The sequence below is a fragment of the Nelumbo lutea genome, chromosome 1 (assembly GCF_056320005.1).
Source record: "Nelumbo lutea isolate HS-2025 chromosome 1, American lotus-T2T, whole genome shotgun sequence".
NCBI lineage: Eukaryota > Viridiplantae > Streptophyta > Magnoliopsida > Proteales > Nelumbonaceae > Nelumbo > Nelumbo lutea.
In genome coordinates this window covers 104,511,357-104,537,136 of record NC_142684.1, presented here as the reverse complement: position 1 = coordinate 104,537,136, position 25,780 = coordinate 104,511,357, and the positions used below count along the sequence as shown (strand labels likewise).

The 25,780-nt window shown below is 36.6% G+C and overlaps 2 protein-coding genes across 3 annotated transcripts in view; both read right to left on the bottom strand.

The window, feature by feature from the left end:
* Positions 1-3,653: 3,653 nt before the first annotated feature.
* On the bottom strand, positions 3,654-5,461 carry LOC148876550 (dof zinc finger protein DOF5.7-like). The gene has a single exon (XM_088965388.1). It carries the CDS (start codon positions 5,094-5,096, stop codon positions 4,056-4,058), a length of 1,041 nt encoding a protein of 346 aa, XP_088821514.1. The 5' UTR covers positions 5,097-5,461; the 3' UTR covers positions 3,654-4,055.
* Positions 5,462-21,894: 16,433 nt separating this feature from the next.
* LOC148876549 (E3 ubiquitin-protein ligase UPL2-like) overlaps positions 21,895-25,780 on the bottom strand; it is a 31,226-nt gene continuing 27,340 nt past the window's right edge. The window contains exons 11-17 of one of the 2 annotated variants that reach the window (XR_016104617.1): positions 23,902-24,963; positions 23,673-23,819; positions 23,498-23,578; positions 23,186-23,411; positions 22,965-23,104; positions 22,270-22,376; positions 21,895-22,183 (exon numbers count right to left, since the gene is read on the bottom strand). Coding sequence is in view for 1 of the 2 variants with exons in the window: in XM_088962538.1 (XP_088818664.1) it covers positions 22,081-22,183; positions 22,270-22,376; positions 22,965-23,104; positions 23,186-23,411; positions 23,498-23,578; positions 23,673-23,819; positions 23,902-25,009 (1,912 nt within the window). In the remaining variant the exon portion in view is untranslated. Of the gene's footprint in view, positions 22,184-22,269; positions 22,377-22,964; positions 23,105-23,185; positions 23,412-23,497; positions 23,579-23,672; positions 23,820-23,901; positions 25,010-25,780 lie in introns of both variants that reach the window. The other variant, XM_088962538.1, reaches the window with a different exon arrangement.

Sequence of the window (25,780 nt, the reverse complement as noted above, 5' to 3'; positions counted from 1 at the left end):
ACCTTTTTTTTTCAAATATCACATATCACATATGTGTTCAATGGGGCATGCATTCTATCTGCTGAAATGTGTTTCCTTGAATTTCTATCAATATCTAGATCTTCTATTTGCTAATTGTATGCATTGGAAAAGAATACGACCAAAGGTAAAGCAGGATACACTTAGCATTGGAGGTCAAGAGATAATTCAATGTGATCATTTTTCGGTATCTTTGTTTAATAATTCATAAAAAAAGAGAACTTGAGGAGGATATCACTCAAAGTATTAGAGTAGAATGGGCAAAATGGAAGTATGCATTTGAACTTTTATGTGATAAACAAATATCACTTGGACTAAAAGGAACGTTTTCTAAAACACTTATAAGATTAGCTATGTTGTATGAAGGTAGTTAAAAAACATGCCCATAAAAATGAGTGTGGCAGAAATACAAATGTTGAGATGGATGAACAAAAAAACTAAGAAGGATAAGATCAGAAATAAAGTCATGTATAGGAACCTAAAAATATCCCTAATAGGTGATAATATGTAAACTAAGATGATTTAACTACATGCATAGAAGGAATAAGATTTAGCTGAATGCTGGCATGCGGAACCAGTGATAAGGTTCCACATCAGTTTTTAAATATATGGGCCCATGTCTTTTACAGTGGGGCTCATAAATTTATTATTGACGTAAAAACTCGTCATTAGTTCCACAGCTTGCTGAACAGCTAAAGCCTTCAATTAATCCAATTTAACATAAAAGACCATCAAGAACACCAATTAAAAGAAATGATTTCTTACTAGTACCCGTTGAAAAGACTAAACTAGTGGTAGACTAAAAAAGACATGATTAGTAGTAAAAATGATTTAATAATGGATATGATTTAAATAAAATGGATTAATGAAATAATGATCGGAAGAGAATGTAACGCCCAGGGAAAAAGACAAAAAAAAAAAAAAAAAAAAAAAGAGAATGACATTTTATAATGGGTCGGGTCGAGGCTTAATCAATGATAGGCCAAGGAAACTTATTTTGGGGGAAGGTTTGATTCCTGTTTGAATGGTGAGAGAGTGGTCGGGGGGCTGCGTTGCTTCCTGTTTTATTCTGGGGAATGAGCTAAAATGGGTGACGAAAAGAGACTCGTTTTTCTCGTTTTGGGGAGTTTCTTTTCTTCCAACCATTACTCTCGTTTTCATTATTTTCCTCACTTATAACGGTCTAATCTCTTCACACATTAGACAGGTGGCCACTGATCCAGTGTTTCAATTCCATGAGGTTTGCCAGGTGGAGGAATGGGCTGACGAATCGTGACCATCCGTTTCGAAGAACCTTCTGGGCCCCCCATCTTGGGCCATCATCTGGCCCCCACAGGATTGGGAAGATTTGAATTCGAATTTCGAACAGCATCCGCAAATTAAATGCCCAAACGGCCAAATGAATGACAAAGGGGACCAGGGCAAGGACCAAACATCTGACCAGAGGCCACCGCCCACCAGGGCCATCTCAAAAACTTACCAGCTGTCCCATATGGGTCCCACCCAGAATCAGATGAATTTTAACCATCTGATATTAGCATCATTTGCAAAGCAGCTTTTCGGGCCCATTGGCTAACAGTAATGATGAAGAGGAGGCCTATCTCACGAGTATGGAAGAAATTGAAGGCTCAGGGCCTCAGTGGCTCACACACAACTGTCAAAGCCAAAACCGCTTTGTCATGAGCATCTCGCAGTGGCTCATTGACACTTGACGGTTACGAGGTCATCTTCTGCCCCAACTAAAGTTTTTCTCCATCTCACGTAAATCATGAGCTCATGTTCTTCGGCCAGCTAGATTTCACTATCTTCCTTTTTCTTTCTTTGATTTTTGTTTTCAACAGTATAATTCAAAACCCACCACTGGAAATCAGTACAAAACACGAAAAAAGTTGAGTTTTATTATTTCTCGAATCCTTCTTAGTTCTTGCTTAGTTAAAAAAGCAATATAAGGAGCTAAGGACTAAAGCAAAGACTGTCGGGAAAAGAAATGTACAGAAGAAGGTGGCGTGGTTTAGCTTTATCAATCTCTCTCTCTCTCTTAGTCTACGGAAGCAATGGAATATTGCAGTGGAGAGAATGGTAGAAAGAAAGAAACAAAGAGCAGGGTGAAGCCGTAATTCCACTCTGTTGGGTTCTGTTTTTTTGTTCAAAAAATAATTTGCACTCTGTTAGAATTATAAGGCATGAACAGTGATGTAGGTAGTAGAGGCGTCCCGATAAGGTGGGTCTTTGTACTGGCTGTGAAATTTGTACTGGAAATAGTTGTAATGAAACAGTGTAAGCTGAAGTGGGACTGGGACGGACTGACCAGTAGGGGAGAGAGAGGAAGAGAGTAGACACAGTGGAATTCTGTGTGTAATAGGAGAAATCCTGTCATGATAGTAAATCAGTATTAAATAAGAACAGTATTTGCAGCCAAACTTATAAAAGACAATAACAAGAGGAAGAAAAACAGAAAAGAAGGAATATGACCAACCCAGATCTTTCCTTCTTTTATGCTACTGAAATAAAGAGTAAATGGGGCCCATTACTCAAAGAAGAATTCCTGCTGGATACAAGAGATCAATGAGATCCATTTTTGGTATTAAAACGTGAAATCCATAGGGTATATGGTTATAATTTGAAATGGATTTAGAAAAGATCATTACTTGACCCAGTTCCCACGAAACATCATTGAGATGGGACTTAGAAATCCTGGGGAAGTCGTATCATCCTCAATACAGAATTCCTGTTGAAACTTCAGAGTTGCATCATATCTCTTCATCATCAACACAGCAAAGAGTACAAGAACAATGCCAACCACAGTTTCTTCCGAATACCAGGAGATGGATATATATCAATCTTCTTCTCATCTTCAGTAGAATTACACCTATTTCTAGAATTGGAGAAAGCAAAGAATGACAAAGCTGAAAGAAAAAACGTCTCTCTCTTCCTCTCTCTCTCTCTCTCTAGATATCTCTCTCTGTGACAGCAAGTAAGGCCCTCTAAGGGCATCCAACATGTTTGCCATACAAGGAAATTAAAGAACCCTAAGATACCCCATTCACTAATGCACTTTTCAAACTATGACGTTTTAGTTTTTTCAGACGCTACCAAATCCACTCCGATATGCAACCAATAATTACGAAAGCCCTTAGGCAGAAGAGAGAGAGAGAGGTTTTCCTTGCCAGAGCTAGGGAAACCTAGCTGTTGTGTTTTACTCGGTATAGCAGCAGTCCATCACAACAGGCAGAGCGCCAGAAGATTGATTATTGAACATGAAAGGAATCAAACATTTGGCATTACGTCTATTAAATAACAGTCTTAATCCATCACAGATCCCGGAGAAGAGACTGAGAACAAGAGAGAAAATCAAACTCATAACCACAAAGCACTAGGAGTTGGAGGTACAAGAATATATATATATATATATATATATATATCATGAAAACCACCTTCACCATCATATATATCCAACCACACAAATCGACATCACACTTGTATATACATAATAGTTAGGGACAGAGAAATGTTATAGATTATAGAGAAATCGTCGCAGAAGCGTATACTTTAGTTTTTGTTTAATGATGAATAAAATATCAGTTTTTATTGCTGATTTGCCGCCATAAATTCATAAACAACGCTGATCCTGTGCCTTTTAGGAACAGAAATCAAAGAAAGAAACGAATTAGAAGAAATAAGAAGATGATGAACAAGTAACTACAATCAGTACTCTTTCCTCCAAAATATCATAAAATAATAATACTATTACTATGAACCACTAATTTTTGCTTCCCAAGATCTTGATGAGCTGCAGCGGAATAAGGCAATAAGCTCCGAGCAAAAGAGGACTAAATGAAGAACAAAGATCGAGGCACCAGATCATAAGGAAAAAACTCCCAGAACAGAAGACAAAAATAAGAACAAAGAAGAGAAGAGAAAAAAGAAAAGAATATTAACAAAGATGGGGTTTTCTAATTCTATCTATTTTCTGGTTGTGTGATCTCTTTTTGTTTTGTTTTCGATCTGAACATATCGACTCTTGTCTCCTTTACTAGCTAAGGCAAAGCACTGTATTGATGCAAATCTGTCCACGCATGAATTCCATTCCAGTTGCCAGTATTATTGTTACTGTTGGCGGTGGTGGTTGGGGTGTAAGAGTTGTCAAAGAACCATTCGGTTGCTGTGATACCAGTGCCACTGACATCGTTCTTTGTTGGAGTGGTAACGCCCGAAACCTCCGATTTGGAGATACCCAGGTTTTGAAACGAAATGGGTTGTGGTTTCTGCACCTGGTTTTCGAGTAGAGTTGCAGGAGGAGAAGAAACAAGTTCACTGTCTTTCTGATTCTCTCCACCAAAAAGCATGGCTAACCTCTGCTGCTGCAACTTCCAGTGCAAATCTTGGTTGATATAACTCAAAGACTCGATCGAAGATGCCAGGCTACTGTGAACATTCATGGAACCTATCTCCTGAATGCCCCCACTGAGCTTAAAACTTCCACTCTCTCCTTGTCTACCGAGTGAAGGAATATGGTAATTAAACCCCATTAAAGGCCCAGAGGTTGCAGCCGCCCCGTCGATATCGAAACAAGAAGAATTGGTAGCCGTTGCAGTTGCAGCAATGGTAGATGACATATGATCTCCATATGATAGAAACTGATTATTAAAAACACTACCTGCTGTTGAAGCATGGAGTCTAGAGAAAGGGAGACCACCACCGAGCTGAAACTCCGTGGATGGAGAGAGCCCATGAAATAACTTCAGCCCACCTATATCGGACGACGGTGCACCGGAGTCCTTCGGGTCGCCAGAGAGTCTTGAACTCGATTTCCCCCTCTTATTTTTCCGGCAACCACCCCCTATCGGAACGTTGCGCAAGGCGCCTCCTTTGGTCCAGTACCTTCTACATGTCTTACAGAAGTGCCTTGGCTGTGTGAGACTGTAATTGTTGTAGTAGCAAAATTTGGTATTAGACGAATCGCATCGTGGGCATTTCAACGGCTGCTCGGGTGGCCTTAATGATGCGGTCTTGCGCCCTCCGTTCTGGCTCTCGTCGTCTGTCGCTTGCTTTGCCGGAATATTATCTGAAGACATCATGTCTGCCACCGCTATCGGGAGAGGGAGGAAGACCAAGTGATGACAGGGAAACAAAGGCCAAGAGATGGGTGGTGGGTGGTTGTTTGCTGGTCTGTTCAATTTCCCCTTGGAGAAGCAAAGAGACCCAAATCATTGGTTTCATGCATGGAGTTGAGAGACAAAGAGCAGTTTTCTGCTTGTGATCTTCATCAAAGAGGGGGACTCGATCAGGAATGGAAAAAATAAATTTGTCTTGAGATGGATGTATAACTTGGATTTGATAGAATAAATAAACATGGATAAGAGAGAGTTTACCAGGAAAAACAAGTCTATATATATAGACTATGAGAGAGAGAAAGAGAGAGAGATATCTGATCCTGAACTGGTAGACTGGCGAGATCCAGAACCAGAATGACAACAAAACAAAAGCAGATTAGGTGGAAGTATGGGTAGGTGTTTGATGAGGGGCGATATGGGTATGTGATGGACCATAAACATAAATACATAAATGCATGCATGCACCTCTTCTATGCAACTATGGAACAAGGAACACATAAGATATTAACTAACTAATTAATTAATTAATTAATTAAAATAAATCATCAAAACAATTATATTTATAACTTCACATGTAGATGTCATTGGGTTGTTGGGACCGCTGCTGCTTCATGTTTTGAACTGTTAACACTAAACTCTCCTTATTTTCTTTTAAATTTAAAAGGGTAAATTTTATAAATGGTATATTTGATATAAAAACACTTGTTTTATCAACATATAAACTCTTCACTATTTTATTCTTATTTTCATTGAGGTTATATTATAACCACAAAGTCCTAAGTTATTATATTTGATATAAAAACACTTGTTTTATCAACATATAAACTTGATTATTATAATTAAGGTTTTTAAAATCAGACCAGGCAAGGAACTGTTTTGGATCTGGTTCTCATGTCAAACAGTCCAATTATTCAGATCGAATGGATGTCCCGTTCTGAAAAGAATTAAAAAGAAAAAAATGGTCAAAAGTCATTGTTTGGATTTACGGTTTGACCACTCAAATCAGTAATTCATTGACCAAATTAATAATTTTCGGACAAAAAGCAGATTTAAGGTGAAATAAACCGGTTCTTGATTTTTCTGATCCAGCCTTCTAATCCTGTCCAGTTTTGAAAACACTGATTATGATAAATAATTATAGAGTCCGGATCTCTTCCTCATAGAGTGCTCTTCACACCAACCTCACAATGCCTCCCAGTTGGTGTAAAATAACAACTCCCAATTGATGATTATAGATGCCAAATATAATCGAGTCCGAAAATAATAAAATTAGGGTGGTGTAGGGGAGCCATGGATCCCCACAATCCTCATTTACTTATATTTTGGCCCTCGTCCATATTTATTAACTTTTGACCCTTCTTAAGAAAAAAAAAAAAAAAAAACTGACTCCACCACTTATTGATTAGACCCAATTATTCTAATTAATTAATAATTGATTTTATCTTATGGATTAGAACCTCTCTCCCAGACCCAAATGAAAAGAGTAGAATGGTAATTAAGGCTGAATTTGGAAGGAATATAAATACAAATATGTAGAATATAATATCTTATATTTTATACTATTTTTTTATGTATTTATAGAATACAATTCTAAACTGAGCCTAAGCCTAAGCGATTAAGTTGAAGAGAGGAAGGTTGAACTAGCATTTCATTATTCTCGTGGCCAAGTTTTACATGTGGACATGATTAAATGCTTTCAGGGATGTAACGTATGGGGCCATACGTGGATGGATTCATATACGAGTGGCTGCATGGCTGTCGTTGGACGGATATTAGATTGCAAGCAAATCAGGACAGCCATTGACAGATAGTGGAAAAGGGGTAGGGAAAAGAGAGAGAGAGAGGCAACAGCGGCAGTGGGGCTGCCAGTGGTTGCAGCCTTGTCCATTTCTTCCCCCTCGTTAAGTCACTTTTAACAGATCAAAAAGAAATTTTGAAAAAAAAAAAAAGAAAAGAAAAAAAGCTAGCCCACCTCACTCAAAAGCCTCAAATTTAAACAATCTCACACGTACGTGTGAAAACTGAAAAGCAGTACTCTTATCTCTGCTTTGTTTTTTTTGACATTGGCCAACGGATTTTACATGTATAGTGCATCCAAAATTGTAAGAAAGAATTCCCTATGTATAACTAATTAGAATGGGTTGATGTGGTTATTCATTCACCAATGATAATCTGCCCAAATTGATGAGGTTATGGAAGAAGGAAAGTAGCGTAGGAATTGGCCCCAGCAACTATACATCTGGGGTCTAGAGATTGGATATGTTCTTAATCCCTATCAATTTCTACCAAAAAAGAATTGGCAATGCTACCGGCATTCTCACACTTATAACCCAAGATTTTTCCATTGGTAAAATCTATGATATCAAAAACACATGATATGACAAGAGTTTTGATCAATTAAAATATGAATTTTGATAAATACCACTTGATTGGTTAAAATATTTATGATACTAGTTGATTGATTATAAGTTTTTCGGGCGTCATGTATTTTCAATATTATAATCGAACCCTTTTCCATTGTAATGGCCTTTTGTTTCTTCATAGGTATTAAGAGAATGGTTTTGGTTTTTTTTTTTTCAATTTTCTGCAGGAATGCCTCTTCCTGGCCAATTGTGCATCATATTTGTTAGAACCATAGGATCACTCCTAAGAATCTAAAAAATAAGTAATCCCACCTTTTCACAATGCATGTTAATGCCACTTCATCCAACATTCAAAAATCAAATATTCCAGCAGAAGTGAATTTGATTTTTTTTTTTTTTTTTATGCAGGAGTGAGGGGATAGAGGTGTTACCGTAGAGATATGATTAGCTGAACTCAATAACTGTTCAGCAGCATGTGGAACCAATAATAACACTCAACACCAGTCATAAAATACAAGGGGCCATAACTACCATTCAACCTCAGTGTAGGTCTCATGTATTTCGGATTAGCTGAACACTATGGTTGTTCAGCAGGCTGTGGAACCAATGATAAGGTTCCATGTTAGTAATAAATTCATGGGCCCCATGTATTTTATTACTGTATAAAACCTTATCATTGGTTCCACAGCCCACTAAACAGCCAAAGCATTCAGCTAAACCTCACTCTTTTTCCACTAGGTGGGGCATTATTATTGGTACTACGGCCAAAGCATTCAACTAATCCAAATCCATTACCATGTCCTATGTTCCCTGTTGTGCCATCTATCTCCTCTCTCACAAGAATGCTTTCCAACCTCCAAGTCTACATCTATTCTTTTAACAATGTATAAACCTATTCCCTAAACTCTACCAAGCATATCTAATTTGCCATTATTGAACTCGTGGCCAGCTGATCTGGACATTGACAAAAACACCCTTCAACACTCACAAACAAACCCTATTAATTGTATGAAAAGAGAAGAAGAAAAACTTAGCTAGTTTGTAGCTATGTTCAACAAGGCCTACTTTGGCTATGGTAAAAAAAAAAAAAATCGCCCATTAACATACACATATAGCACATATATTGATGTAAAATGTCCCAAATTTTAATTTTTCAAATAAATGAAAAATACGTGAATAATTTGGATTTTGAAAAACATGGGACCATTATGGCATACATGGATTCACTATATTTGCCTTTGGGAAGCGAGAGGTATTATTTATTTATTTTAACTGGAAAATTTACTCAATGGGGGAGACGTAAATACCTTATCCCACCCTAAAAACCTATATAAGGTGTATGCCTTAAAACACTATAAAATATATTATATATACAAAATATAGCAAAGAATCCTAAAAAAAAGGAACCATCTGAATATCTGATCCAAAGAAAGGGATAGTTGTAATATTTATTTATTTGTTATAATTTCTATTGGCGAGAGGAAAGAGACCCATAATATAATGTAGACAGTTCCAGAATATAATAAACAACTAAAAACAAAGGGGATACTACAAACGATAGGGTAGTGATGAAATCGACATGGATTATATACACCTCGGCAGAAAATACTAGATTACAATTATGCAACAATAAGGTTTCCTAAATCGGATCAATAGGATAAAGGACAGGATTCGCCATGTCTTCATCCTCAGTTCTTATTTAGCTCTGTAGCCCATAATTCAATTCCTTGAGTTACATGTGGGAGTGCCAGTTGGATTCGACTTGGTCCAATCCGATCCAGTCCAAGTCCATTGTTAGTTCATTATAAATGGACCAGGTCCAGTCCAATTCAATGAATATTTTAGATCATTTTAGTCCGGTTCAGTTTAATGTCTACATTGTTCAATTTATTTTAATTTGGTTTGTTTCTAATCCAAACCTAGTTCATTGATACCTATATTCTTATCTTTTATTAATAGATTATATATTGGCTCAATCCAATCCAATCTAATATAAATTTATTAGAGATGGATCAGGTCCAATCCAATCCTATAAATATTTTGAACCATTAATTAAATCTGGACTGGTCTAAATCAATATGTCTTGTCGTCTAAATTGATTTTGGTATGGATGGAGTCCAATCTAAAACTGTTCCATTGGCACCTCTAGTTACATAATATTATCTTGAATACTTAGGAAGAGAAGGTGTGCCAATCTATATATAATTGAAATTTTCCCACCAGAAATTTTTATACTGAACGGGTGGCTGTGAATTGAGGATCCCTTGTGGCCCCATCCATTTTGCTTTGTGGAGGATTCTTCTATAGACGTGTAATGTGGGCTGTGCTGGCAAGATAAATTTATACTGAAGGGGTGGTGTGAATGAGGATCCCTTGTGGCTCCAGTCATTTTGCCTAGTGGACGATTCTTCTATAGATGTATAATATGGGCTGTGCCGGCAAGAAAAAATTATACTGAACGGGTGGCTGTGAATTGAGGATCCCTCGCTGCCCAGACCATTTTTCCTTGTGGACGATTCTTCTATAGAGGTTTGCAGCCCGCCCGCCCACACTATAGCAGGTTGTGCTGAGCCAGCATACGGGCCTAGGTCGGTTATGTCTGCCTTGCCTGAAATCCCTTAAAAGGGGAGAATACATTTCCGCCCCATAATGTTCCACAGCACATCCCCGCCATGTATTTCCATGATGTTATCATTGGGAGATGCTCTCAATTCATGGCAAGGATGTCCTGTGGGCAGGGACGTTGTGGGGTGGAGATGTGAACTCTCAAAAGGGAAGTTCAGCATGGCCCGTGGCACAAGCCCAGGCATTCACGTGTTGTGCTAGGTCATGGGCAGCACAATTTGTTTTTTAGAAAATTTGACAAAAATAAATTAATAAAATAAACAAGAATTTGAAAAAAAATCTTAAAATTTCATTTCGTATGAATTTCGATGCATATAATTGTTTATATATGAAATAATAAAATAAAATAAAATAAAAATTACAATAAAATTGGAAAAAATAATATAGTAAAATTGAAAATATAAATTTATATGCATATGTGTATATGATATATATATATATATATATATATATATAATTATTAAATATATAAAAATAATATATAATATATGCAGGCGGTATCGGACTGCCAGCACAGCCCACTTTTTTGTATTGTGTCGTGTTGAACCATGGGCCTCAAAACCCAAAAGCCTGGCATAGCAAGGGGGTTTGGGTCGGGCCTGGCATGGCTCAGCCCGTGGGTGGCCGGACCCACTTTACAGGTCTATTCTTCTATTAATTAGATTTTTTTTTTTAATTATCTTTTTCTGTAGATGACCTAGCTAGCAGACGACCTATATCATAAAGAAAAGATGGCTAGTTTTAGCAAAGAAGTCTAAACAAACCAAATATTTTATTTGCCAAAGATGATTTAAGCTGGAAAAGATGGTTTGGTAGTCATCTTATCATTTGGGTAATCTTCATTCATGGAGCAAATTTCAGCTTAAATACTCTTGCCACATGGCAAACTTTGGGCTCTCTCTTAAATAGAGTAGTGTTGTTAAGAGCATTTAATTTGTATAAATAAGGGCATTTGTGCTGGAGCTCTCACCTCTACACGCGCACACACACAGAACCCCATATATGCCACCAACCCTAATACAATGTTCTTCCTGCTCAGTTCTAGCTCCACTCATGCTCTCTAGGTGTGGATATGAGCTGAGTTTTTCACAAGTTATTCGAGTTGGGTTTGTGAAATCTCAATTTGGCTCAGTTTAAATTGAGGTTTTAGTTGAGTTCGAGTCTAATATATAGGCTTGTTTGCTAATTAAGTCAATATCAAGCTTAATGAAATTTGGCTCATGCTTCATGAATCTAATCAAGCTTATATTATAAATAACATATTTTATCTTTTATATGTACAAATTTATTATATATAAATATGATATTTTACATGTATATATATATATATATATATATATATATATATATATATATATATATTATATATATTTTATTTTTTATATGAATCTTGGCTCACTATTGACCTCAAGCCAAGTCGAGCTCAAACATGTGAGCTTTTGAGTTATTTCTATCGAGTTGAGCTTGAATAGCTAAATATTCAACTTGACTCGATTTGAATCCATTCCTACTGCTTTCACCTGTCTGATCTATTTGTTGTTGGGGCTAGGTATTAAGGTGGGGCCTCCTTAATTGCAACACATATATGCATGGGCCGGCTGGGCATGATTGTTTTATTAGGGAGCCTAGATTTGCTTTCACACTTCTATATACGAGAAGCAAGGTTTAAAATTTCAACACAATGCATTTGACATCATATTGTATCAATGGGTGAATGATATACAAAATACAAGCCTGTTGGCCTTTTCAAGGGATAGGCAGGCCTAAGGTCTACCTCTTAACCTATTTTTATAAAAAATAACTAAAAAAGCCTTACATTAAGTGAAAGTACGCATATACCCCTTCCAACATAATAGGGTGTATCAATATTTTGAACCTTGATCGATTGCAGGTTATGTAACTAATCCCCATATGTATAGAACATGGAGTATGGGCATATTCAATAGTGATTTGTTAGACACTACAATACACAGCAGTGCGTGCATCAAATCCCAAAGTGGTTATTCTTACTTCTTAGGGGCGTTCTTCTTTTGGATTTAGAGGGGGGGGGGTAAAGTTGGTCAATGGGATTTTGGTTTCCATTGACCAAGAATCCCATGTTCATTTTTCAGATTTATGTGAGACCAAAGAAAGTTTATTTTCTTGAGTAAGTGATTAAGTGATACCCATCTCCAAGTGGATACATAACTTTCCCACTTAGAGGGAAAGTTGATAATACTTGAATGAAACAAAAATACTCATTTTAATAATAGATTTTTATGGCTAAAATAGTCATTATCTTATATATTTAGGACATAAAAGAATATAGATAATTGTATTTACCTGATAAATAACTTAACAAAAAGCGAACAAGGCCTTAGACAATTATGACACAAAGTATGCTGATTTCATCCTAGTACTGCACTTACATTGTATCATGCTCTCCCATGTGATCTATCTTTTTAGGTCCTTTTCACCACCCACCATCCATTTCATCCAAGGTCCAGAGCCTTTGGACGAAGGACTATGTTTGGGCAAGTGTAGGTGCAGAGCCTTTGTCACAAACGACTTTATTTGGTCAAGTGCTCTCACCAACAAAATTTCAAATCTTTTGACAGCTTTTGACGGAAATTTGATATAAAAAAAGGTTGGCAGTGGCTGATATAAACTAATGAGAGTAAGTAAATTTGTGGCTCATCTACAAGTAGAAGGTCCACTATCCATTGATTACATGAAAAGTGACAAGATAGAGTTCAGTTACCTCAAACCTAGCTTGTAAGTACTTGTGTATTTAATTTCAAGAATAGACAAATATAATATAGCTCATTTGGCCAAAATTAAGGAAAAAAATTTAGATACAGGGGGCGTAACACGGGCCACAGTATTTTAAAAATCGATCTGGAAATGGAATCGCTTTAAGTGGTCCACTGGTTTTGATATCGGATCGATTGATTGATCATGTTAAAATTAATTAAAAATAAAAAGAAAAGTTATAAAAAAAACTGAAATTTTGTAGGAAAAGAACTATATATATTTTTAAAATTATATATATATATATATATTATGTTAAATAAAAATAAGTGTGATAAATAAGAATTATTTTTAGTAGTAATAAAAATAGGTAAAAATACAAAAAAAAAAAGAAAAAACAATTAATATCTCACTCATGACCTATTAACCAGGTCAAATGATTCAATAGTTTTGCAGATTGAGTCACTGTCACTGGACTATTGGTTTTCCTACACAAATAATTTGATGGTGCAACAGATGTAAAATTCTAGCTGGGTGATGGGTCAATCAAACTGACCAGCTGGTTCAACCATATATTGTATACACAAAGTCGATGTTAGATTCAACCAACACATACAAACACAATTAGATTAGTCAGGCTGGATTTGGTTGATTTACTTACCACAATACATTGTTGGCCACGTTCATCTAGTCATCCAATCATAATATCAATGATATAAAGTACTAGATTGAACGTAGCCAACAATGTGTTATGGTCATCAGACCCCAATTTGGCTGGTCTATGCTTCTCAAGGCCCTGACCCTAACCCAATCCAGTTTTAAATAGGGCTGACATTTTATGACCGACTTACAACGTATGGTTGAAACAAACCAACTTGAATTTTATACTCTTTGTCAATTTTAAATTGGCCTAATCCAAGTTGTTTTCTAAATTACATAGGAGCAAGGTTCAAAATATTGAGGTATCAGCCTGTATCTGTGCTTTTTTTATGTTTTATTTTTATTTTTAAAACCGGTTCAGCGGAGTTAATTCAAGTCGTGACTACCCTCTGAATCATGGCCTGACCCGATATAATTCCTATAGGGGTCTTGCATAGTATGGCAGTGTTTTGAACGTATTTGTGATTGAACCAAGCTAGAGACGAGGGAAATACTCATATATAAATATTTATTCTACACCCTTTCTCATCCCTCTAGGGTTTGTAGTTAATCCTCAAAATCCAACTCCTTTAAGACGTGATCATAAATTTGAAGGAAAAAAAAAAAAGATTACTTTGGTTAAGTAAACAAAATACTATTTACATATAAGTTCTGGGCTCTATTTGTTTCAATTTTGCATCCGTTTGTTTGTAGATCATGGTTTGTATTCCTAACTGTTACAAACAAAATTTGTACTTTTTTGCTGTGTTTGGTTGCAGTGCAATTTTATTTGTACTAGTATAAATGCATGAGGGTGCAAATGTAAAACATACAAATTCTTGTTTAATTTTGTTTTGGATTTCACGTCTAAAATTTGAAACAAAAATAGGTTAGAATACACTAAAATTACAAATTTATTTGGATTGCAACCAATGATACATATTTTGTATCTCAAAAACTAATACAAAATTTACACCACCTTCTTTCCAACTCAATTTTCTCTCGTATAAAATGGGGACCGTATCTTCCTACTTATGCCACTCCAAAACAAATAACTCCCCCCCATCCCCACCCTTCCACAACATTTTACTTTATTTATACTATTTTATATATTACAAACAAAAAAGACAAAACTAAATAAAACATCAATTGGTAGGATCAAATCGCATTGCCACTAGCAATGGGGGGATGGACTACCCCCATTGTATAGCCACATTAAGCCAAAAAAGGGGGAGGGTTGGCTATGATGCCGGGAAATATATGATACCAGAAAAAATTGTAATCAAACAATCCTCATCATAAAAGTAGTAATCAACCAACATGTTTTATGTGGCATCATAGATTTTCCAAAAAATAAAAAATTAAGTGAAAGCATTCACATGCATTTATACCAATTAGACCTGTTCACGGATTGGGCTTCGAATCTGACTTTACATTATATCAAATTTGAGCTTCGGATTGGGTTTATTGAAATTTTGACAAAAGCCAAACCTAAGACCGGGCCATAAACAGATCTAATACCAATGCAAATGAAATCTGCACTAAACAAATGTACTGAACCTAGAGCAAAGATCGAGTGAAAGGCCCAACCCCCTAGTGATGATGGTTGGGTTGGTTAAAAATCACGCGGGAGCGAGAAACTGGAGCGGCGTAATAGAGAAGACTGGGCTCGTGAGACTCAGAGAGGGAAGGGGGAGGCTGGATTCCCGTGAAACCAAAACACCGAACACCAAATCCTTCCTGAGGCATACACCTGTCACGTGACCCCAACCATCTATTCAAACCCAACGCAAGTGGGACCGACGACATCTTACATGGATACCAATCCCACGATTTCAAAGCGGTGCCGTAACTAAAAACTCACGGGATTTGAGATGATGTTGATTGTTGATGTTGAACCACTAGTTGATTTGATTTTTTGGGTCATTTACTAAATGCCCCCTATTGTTTTATACAATTACCAAAATTTACCTTATAATTTTTTGTTTTTCAAACGGATTGTAGTCTTCTTCCTCTTCCAAACCACTTCCGCCCTAGTCCAGCCCTTCAAATTTCAATGACCACCATCCTCCAATGCCGTTTCTAACAACGACTGCACCCATCTTTGGCAACGCTACCGGCCACCTCATGTCGTCTTATTGGCATTGTCAAAGGTGGGCAGAGACAGAGGCAGTGGCAGCGGTGACGTTGGTGAATGGTAGTCATTGATATTTGCAAGGTTGGGGCGGAGGTGGAACGATGCTGGTGGATGGTATTCATTGAGATTCGCAGGGCTGGGGCGGCGGTATTGATAGATGGTAGTCATTGAGATTTGCAAGGCTGGGGCGGAGGTGGACAGAGGCGACAACGTTGATGGATGGTTTGTAGTAGGAAGAAGATGAACAATGTTTTTGTCCTTATTTGATATATTTTTTAAAAGTTAATCTATTTTAAAAATTATATTAAAAGTATTATTTTTATTGATATTAGGGCCCAAAAGTTGCCCTTATCAGTTATAATCCCTTTTTTAAAACACCCCAATAGCATGCAATTCATTTAGGGTCGGCCGTTTGCTCTTAATGCCTCTCATTTCTTATCCTTAATACATTTATCCTATTGACCAACTCTTCCATATTCTTTTTCAAGATTTAGGTGGGACCCATAATTAATGCCTTTCCCTTGGGTATCACTTACTTGGGAAAGTGTTACCCTTCTCCCACTTGGAAAAGTTAACTTTCCCAAATGGAGAGTAAATGCTCAAAATATAATATTATCAAAAGTGCCCATTAAAAAAATACAATTCAAAAGGCATAGACTTAGAACCAAGGGTAAAAATGATAAAACATGGTGATTAATACCTTTCATTTGATGGAACTTGGAAGTGGAAAATGATTGTTTTGACTTTTAGTCCTAACATCTATTCGAACAAATTTAATCAAAAGAAAATAAAAAAAAAGTATTATTTTTCATCTGTAAAATGCAAACAACCACTACACTCAATCAGTCTTGTTTTTTGTTCAAAGGAAGATTACTATTGTAGGTGAAAGAACACAAAGGCCATTGTTCTCTCTTTTTCATCATTCTGTTGAAATCAAATATATATATATATATATATGAAAACCAAGCATTGTTTAGATGCTTTTCGGACGAATAACAGTTACATGCAAAGGATGAGTAAGTACATTTTTCACTCAATTTAAACAGTTACATAAGCATTTCAAAATGCAATACAAAGGATTTTTAACAGAAGGTTGAGTAAGTACATCGTGAGACACTTGCCAATTAGAAGAGATGTTTTAATAAAACACAAAACGGTCATAGGGTAAGTTTTAATAAATCAATACTGTAGACGTTCTTCAGTAAATAATCCTTTGATTTCTTTTTTGTTTTTTTCTCAAGGCTGTGTTTAGTTGCAATGTAAATAAATTTGCATTGATGCAAAATCATGGCAGTGTAAATGATTTGAGTGTAAATTCTAACTTATTTTTGTTTCAAATTTTAATTCATTTTGTTTGATTACAATACAAATGAAATAAATTAAGACATGAAGGAGAATAAAATAAAACCCATAACAAAATTAAACAAGAATTTGCATTTTTTACATTTATATTGGTGCAAATAAATTTACACTACAACTAAACACAGCCTAAAGCTGTTAAATAACATCGAATTCTAATTTACCCTAAAAACTTGTACTGAGGGACCCTAATGGTTTCATTGGAGTTTGTAGGAACGTTAATGGGTCAGCTCAAGCATATTGATATTATATATACTAACTTGCCCGCACACCTCATGTATAGCAATAGCAAACATATTGATATTATATATACTAACCAGAGAATGACCCGTGGTAACTGAATGTGTGTATAACTAGTACAGGGTAACTAAATGTATGTATAATTTAATTTGAAATTTACTATTTAGTTATCAAAATTAATTTAAAAAAAACTAATATGGGTCTTGCATCTTTGTAATTGACAATCTATTCTAACCTGTTTTATTTGAGACCCACTATTAATTTATGTTTTTTTTTTAATTTGATTTAAGATATTAAATGAGATCTTATTGGTAAATAATAACCCACTTTATTTGGTATTTACTATTTATCTAATAAATCTATTTTGAGTTATTTATTTTTAAAAGTTAAGTTAGCTTCCTAAAAGTTAAATCAAGTTTGTAATTAATAAAGTATTTTCTTTTTGAAAAAATCATTTAAAACAAACATGGGTTTATGGTAATCTTTTAATGGGTTCCACCCAAGGTTCAAAGTATCGAGATAGGCTAATACGTCGGTAGGGTGTATCGACCCGTATCGGTACATTGTTTTTAGGTTTTATTTTTATTTTTTATTTTTGAAACCAGTTCAGAGGGGTCAGTTTAAGGCCCGACTACCCTCTGAACTAGTGTTTGACTCAATACAACCCCTGGAGGACGTATTGGGAAGCCATCAACATGATACATATCGGTTGATACGGGCTATACGTATCAATACTTCAAACCTTGGTCCCATCATTTGTATTTAATAGACTATAGATAAACATGTGCTAAGCTAATAAGTAATTATTATTGAGAATGTTTAGGAGTGAAACTACCCACTTTTTGAATCCTATTTCTTGAATAAATAGGATGCCACGTGTATGAATAATGGTTGTAGATTGTGAGATTTGATAGCATTTCTCATAAAATATTGTGTCTAACTTTATAGAAAAATGAGAAAACCATATGTCAAGAAATTGTCACATGTCTAGTGGGCTGCATAGTGTGGGGAGGGGGGGTGGTTTGCTTGGCTGGTAGTGGGCTGCACAACAGAAATTTTTCAGAAATTGTTACGTCTAGTTTTTCATAAAATGAAAACATCATTTGTAAATGACGAAGGTGGATTATAGACTTTAATAACAAATTTTCAGAAAATGTCATATATTGATTAACAGAAAAATATAAGAATGTAACGTGGTGAACCATAGGGGGACTGTCTCTTCATTTAATATATATTATATTATCTTGAGGAGACATCGTTGCAGTGTCAACAGGTCCCGTCAGTATGGGCGTGTCCCAACCCGAATCAGACCCGAACCGCAAGAAGTACACGATTCGCTGCTCTAGTACGTGTTGGGAGCAGGAGAGCAGAAGAGAGAAGTAGGAGACAGCAACAGATCCAGACAAAGAGAAGAAAAACGCTACTGCTACTACTAACTCTACAAGGACAGAGGAGTGAAGGAGTAGTGGGTGGGGTTGGGTAGTGGGTAGGTTAGTGTTGGTTGTATAACGATATATCGCTGTCAGGTGAATATCGTCGTTTGGGACTTTGGGTGGGGGAGGTGGTGGTGGAGGTCTGGCCTTCTTGGCCTGAGAGAGTCTGAACCCACTCTCTCTGCCAATAATTGAATTAATGGCATTGATTTATGTCGTTGCTTCTGCTTCGGATCTGCTCCTGCAACTGCAACTCATCTGCTCGAGCTGTTTTTTGCTGTCTGCGTCGGTCTTCCTTTAAAATAGATACAGGTATTAGAAGAAACGTATACCTGAGAGAGAGAGAGAAGTTGTGTACGATAATCGTGCTTTATGTGTCAATGTGTGTACGAAGAAAAGCTCGTTCTTCTAAGAAGGTTATTCTCGTCATTTTGGCTCCTCTCTTGTCTCTGTCTACTACGTACACATACATACGGTACTCTATGCTCTCTCTCTCTCTAAACCCCTCTGGTTCTTCTGGGTTTTTTTCGTTCGTACGTGATAGCGCCTCTCTCTTCATTACATCAATATCCACCTGCACTCCTTTCTTTTTTCTAGTGAAATTGCCCCCACCCAAATCCCTATGCCTGGTGTTATATTTGCATCCCAAGCTTCCCCACACAAAGTGGGTCTCTGTCCTACTCGTTTCACCCACTTTAAAAGATTATATTTACAGTATTGAGTGATTTGCAGAAGATTATATTTGAAGAGTTGTACAGAAAGAATTTAAATTTGAATGGAGACATACACACCCAGAACCTCTAATGAATGTCATATTGGTTTTGTCTTGCCTTTCTATAATAGTTTCCTTAATACACTTCCTGAACCCACAAATCACCCTGATCAGCTAGCCAGGACCGTCGGCACACATAACACTGGCCACAGCCCATCGTACAGTCCTGGGTCTCGTCTGGGATCACCGACCAAGGTAGTTGGGTAGTGTGGATCCCTCATAACTTACGAGGTGTTCCCTGTTTCATATGGAAAGCGTAAGGTAAGGCCCATCATTAACAATTTAACATTAGATGGGTTCTAAGTTCTAACACAAATTGAAGAAACTTTTCAGATATGGTTTACAGTTTACTGACATGTGGCTGGCTGCCCAAGAGTTGTATGTAACAGAGATTTCTCTGTGTACACTATGCACTACTCTGACAGCAAAAACAGAGGGTTGGCCTCACGTTTCAGGCTAATTTACCAGCCACCGAAACACCAAGGTTTGCACTTTTCAGGGTCCTTAGCCCTAACGCCTTACGGGTCATTTTGTCGAGGATCATTTGGCCCCGTCAACATCCAAAATGACTGATTTGTTTTCTCTCTGCTCGTCCTTTTTCTATTTGCCATTGATGCGATGTTGAATCGAGAGAGAGAAAAAAACTTCGGCTGTTCACGTCCGATGGTCTGTGCTGCCCTGCCCACACAGGCTCCCTCCATGTGACACCATTCCCACAGCCATGCCTTTGCTCTTGTAACCGTTGCATTGCATGGAGTTGGGATCTCTTACCCACAAAACACGTTCCAACCATTTATCAATTTCATCTAACACCATACATCTCACCATGAGACCCGCCCTGAAATGTGATGTGTGGACCGTGCGGTGTCAGATCATGTTTGTAGGGGTTGAAACGTGTTATGTTGATAGGAGATTAATTCGGACTGCATGAAGATCTGACGTGTCTACGTTTGACAGCCTGAGCTATACACAGGCATCTCTCCTGTCCTGTGTGCACATTAGTTCACTGTTCGTATAAGACTCAACGCAGTAATAATGGTGATGGCATGGCTTTGTGGCCTAGTGTCACGGGGAGAGAGCCTGTGCTTGTAGACTGAGCCTGTCGGGTTTGGTATTCCCTATTTATTTATTTATTTGGGTCGGCTCGGACTTGGGTTAAAGCAAATTCATACCAAATCTGACCCGTTGACAATTTTACATCACATCCTATTCAATATTTTAAAAATCAACCCAGAAACGAAACGGTTTTGGCCATCGGTTTCTGGGTCAGTGGTTTAACTGTTCGGATCAAACGGTTTAAACACTTTAACAGATGATATATCATCTTACCACTTAGATTGAAATGATAAAATGCATATAAATATCATGAGAAATAATTTGAGATGAGAGTGTAATTTGTGAAGTCGGCTGAGAGAATTTAGAAGAGAGAAGACAGAAGAAGAAGAAAAAAAGTCACTTGCAGCAGCGACGGCGACAGCGATGGCGGTAACGAATAACAGCGGCAACAGTGGCGGCGACCTACAGCAGCATGGCGGCAATGAAAATAGATCTAAGATTTCTCTTAGAAGTCTTTCTCTCAGATCTCTCATCTAGATTGCTCTCCCAAATCTCTAAACCTGAGATCTCTCAAATCTCATTTACATATCTCTCTAATAGATCTCAGATCTGAGAGATCTCTTTTCATTCTTGTTGTCATAAGTAATAAACCATGAACCATTTTCCGGGTCAAACGATTCAACAGTCAAATTGTTTAGGTCAATGGTTTGTTGACCAATTCAACAATTTTTTACTAAGGACCAGGTTTGGGATAAAGTGAAATCGGTCACTTAAACGGATTCCAGTCTAATCGGTCTAACCGTCTGGGTCATCGACAGTTCTATTCCATATTGTCTTAAAATGTTGCTTTTAATTAAACAGCTAATAAATATGCATGCTTTTAAGCTTTAAGCAAATTCAACTTCTTGAAATCATGAATCCAAAATCATAAATTAATATGCACAAAAATAGTTACAAATTAATAAATATAAAAAATAGATTATTACATTATCTATACACGAACCATAATTGTTGACCATTGAAAATAAATGTAAAATAATTAATAAATAAAAATAAAATTAATCAATTGAAAGAAAAATGTTAACTCATTTTATCTTAATATGCCAGCTAATGACACTATATGGCATTTTATAAATAATTAAATGTATATATATCCAATAACATATTATTTATTTTAAATGCAATGATTAATTAGTAATTGCAAAAAAGAATATTAATTCAATGAAAAAGGTAGAAGATCCTAAGCGCAAATAGCAGGCGATTCATATTTTTTATTACTAAATAACTATTCTATATTTTTTTATTCACGTTTTATTAACCATCCTAGAAGAGTTAATTTTGATATTTCATATAAATGAAGAGGTTCGCGCAGCAAGTACAAGAGTGGATCGATCAAGAGAAAGATGAATTGGCAAATACAAAACTGCCACAGCATTTTTCCCAATAAACAAAAAATAAGAATACTGTACAGTAAATTAGCATACATCAATTCTAATTCTCTTTTCTCACTTGCCTATTTTACCTTTCCTTTTCCTTTTCTTTTGCCCTTTAAACACAATTATCTACATGACTAATACTTCGATACCGTATGTTTTCAACCAAACCCAAAACCCTCGTTAGCTTCATGAATCGCAAGGAGCAGCTTCTCCTCCAGATGTTGTTTAGATGGATACTCTGGTAGATCCAATTGATTGAAGCTGCAATTTTCATAGAACAAGAGATGTATGAGAGAGAGAGAGAGAGAGAGAGAGAGAACCAAGAATAATATATGCAAAAAAGGTACCATGTATGAGCAGAAGGCAAGTGATCAGGAGTCCCATAAGCTTTATGAATCTGAAATCTCTGTGAACCTGAAATTCCTTGCAATGCACTGAAACCTTCCAAAGGTACCTGCAGGGATAGGTGAGAGGAGCATGTCAAGAAAACAAGTTTCAAGGTCGCCATAGAAGTCTTCCTCTGTAGTCTTCTTGAATTTTATGCCTTGATTTCTATTTTATATGCTATCACCCAATCATGGGCCATCACATATATGTAAAGCAAATCCATGTATTGAATAAAATAAAAGCATAATCCTTTAAATAATTGAATATAAAGACAAAAAAATAAAGTTCTAAAATGTCTTTGTGGTTGTTAATTGTTTTGTCATCCTAGTCAACACATAGTCAACTGAATAGTGATGTAGTCAGCTTGGCCCTCAAGCAGTTGGCGACTAGTTGGCACTGATAAAACTGCATGCCTACGGGAAACAAGTTCTGATGTGAATAGAGGAATTTCTTTTTGAAGAGATTCTCAAGTTGTTGGCTCAATGCAATCCCATTCAGGATCAACAGCTTGTTCAGATGGGTTCCAATAAATAACAACAATAACAATCACGGATGATCTTTTGCTATGTATCAATTATGAGTTAATCGTTCAAATTTCTTCAGTTTCAAAAGGTCAATAGATAAAAAATGCAGAGGTCAATGACAAAAAAGGTACCTTTGAGGTGCCGGTCACAAATTGCAAGAGACGAGCTTTATCCTCCTTGCTGAAACCTTGCACAACCTCCCAAAACCACTGAATAACAGGAGATGCAGCACTGTATCCAGAATACTCGGTATTCGCCCTCAAGTCATCCACTGGAAGAGAATTATGTATGAAATTTAGTTAAAAGATGGTTTCATTTTAATGTCATCAAAAAAATAACTCAGGTAACTCACAGTCAATATCCGGAAGCCCACTTATCAATAGCTCCAGTTCTTTATCATTGAAGATAGATACCAAATCCCGAGGAATCAACTCAGTGAAACCTTCTAAAAATGCATTTATTTGAGGACGAATAGCAGTGGTTAACCGATGTTCAGCAATGAGATCAACGTATTCATGCTTATTTTCCTCGGTGACTCTAATGTTCCGGCCACCAGGGATCAGCTCATAGTCAGTTACCTGAATTTCATACCAATTATAAGTTTGACCAATAAAGTATCTTATTCCTAGTTTATATAATGGAAAATGACAAGAATTATAATTACCTCTGCCCTTTCATACAATATCAACTTCTCTTCATCAGCATCAATGCTAAAAGTAAGGTCCAAAATGTCACTTATGTCGTTCTGCAAAGGACAAATAATAAATTGAGAATGATATTTGACAGACAATCCCCCCCCCCTTCTCTCTCTCTCTCTCTTTCTCTCTCTGGCAACATACCTCAAGCATCCACTTCAGATTTTTGAAGTAAGCAGGATCTATAGCCTCTATATCATGATAGCTGACTTTAACCCCCAAGATATGCTTGTAGAAAGACCGAGTGAAATGAACATCCAGAAGCTGTCCATCAAACAGTGCTTTTCCAACCTTAAGGAAAAGAAATGGATTAAGTATATTGTAAGCATGTCATCAAGCATTCAAAACAATTAGAAATAGCGAAGGCACATACCAGCCGTCCAACAAATTTGAAGTATGACAGATGTTCTGTTTGGTAAACAGAGTTTGGATTTGGTTGAAATGTTGATTCATTGCCCACTGTTGTGAAAAGCAGTGCCCCCTTGTCAAATATAACCCTAGACAACAACTGATACCATTCTCTTGTAAGTCCACCAGCATCAATTCCTTCCTCCCCTTGGAAGTGAACAGTCAATCTTCCCTTCAGATCATGAGTTGAACGCATGCGCAATTGGTTATAGGAATCTTCAAGAATATATGCTCTTCGCACTGAAATTCTCAGAGGACTATGATGATGATCATGTTGGTGCTTTATTTTTGAGCGGAAGTCCGCAACCTTGTTATCAAAATCAATAAACCGTGGAACCTTAAGCATCAGAGAGAATGACTTCTCAAGCAACCCTGGGTTTTGCCTGATGAAGGCATTTAAGAGTTTCCTGTGCTTTTCTGAGAACTTCACAAAAGCAATTTGTTTCTCATCAACTTTTGTAAGGGAACCTGAAGTCTTCTGTTGGCCAACAGTAGTTGCATCTTCAATATCAGTTGCAACTATGCTGAAGTCTTGATCTGTGCCTGACTGCCCAGGGTGTAACTTCTCACATGTCACAAAGAAAGATTCTATGTATGGTAAAATGTTCTGGGTACCTGCTGGAAGTGGAGGCATTACACTTGGGGTTGATGTTAAATTTCGAGATTCAGTGGAGTCAAGTGCAGAATCAGAGTAACTTTCGATTTTGCTTATGCAAGTGCTCAATTCCTGCCACAAGGGTTCCAAAGCAGTATTTATCGCTAACACCTGAGAAAACGCATCTTCATTCTCTCTTTCAGGTGCGAGTTGGTGATCTTTCTCTTTCTCATTCAATGAGGCAACTAGGGAGCTTAATGCCTGCAAAACCCTCAGGATTGCAGTTCCATCAGTAGAGTTCGTACTCATGAATGCTTTATCTGCTTCTCCAAATATGTGCAGCTCATCCATTGCAGATCTGGTCAATTTTTGAACAGAATCTGCTAACTTGGTAATAAATAGATGGCAATGAGTTGGAGTAATAGCCACCAACTTTTTCAGTACCTCAGCCACAAGAACATAAGCTTTGTCAGACAAGCTGCAGATTGAAAAATGGGGACAAAAACTAAGATAAGAAACAAAGCAATGGAAAATAATTAAGTTGCAAAGTTAAAAATAGATATCCTCGAAAGAATAATAAGGATGTAGATCACCAATGAAAATCAAGAAATAATAGTAGATTAATATATCTGTTACAGGTGCCTATCTGAGTAATATATGAAGTTATAACAACTATTGGGGGATTAAACTTGTGAGCCACAATATGAAACTTTGGGAGAGAATAATTGAGCAACGATTACAACATGAAACAAGTATATCAGAGAACTCATTTGGATTTATGCCAAAGAGATCAACCATGGAAGCCATCTTTCCTTTGCTATTATTGATAGAAAGGGGTTCTAAATAGGTATACAAACCTAATTAAGAATATGTACAAGGGTGCAACAACCACTGTTAGAACACCTACGGGAGACACACATCAGGTTTTACAGTTGCAATGGGTCTTCATCAATGTCCAGCACTTAGCCCTTATTTATTTGCACTGATCATAGATGAATTGATTATAACAAATTCAGGAGGTCCAATGGTGTATGTTGTTTGTTGATCACATTGCTTTAATTGGTGAAATTAATGAAGGATTCGATGCAAAATTAAGCTTATAGACAAATGCCTTAGAATCAAGAGGTTTTAAAATAACCAGGACTAAACCAAAATGTATGATATGTAAATTTAATAATAATAGAAGTGAAAATCTTGGAGACCAAGAGATAACTCAATGTGACCCTTTCTAGTACCTTGGTTCAATACT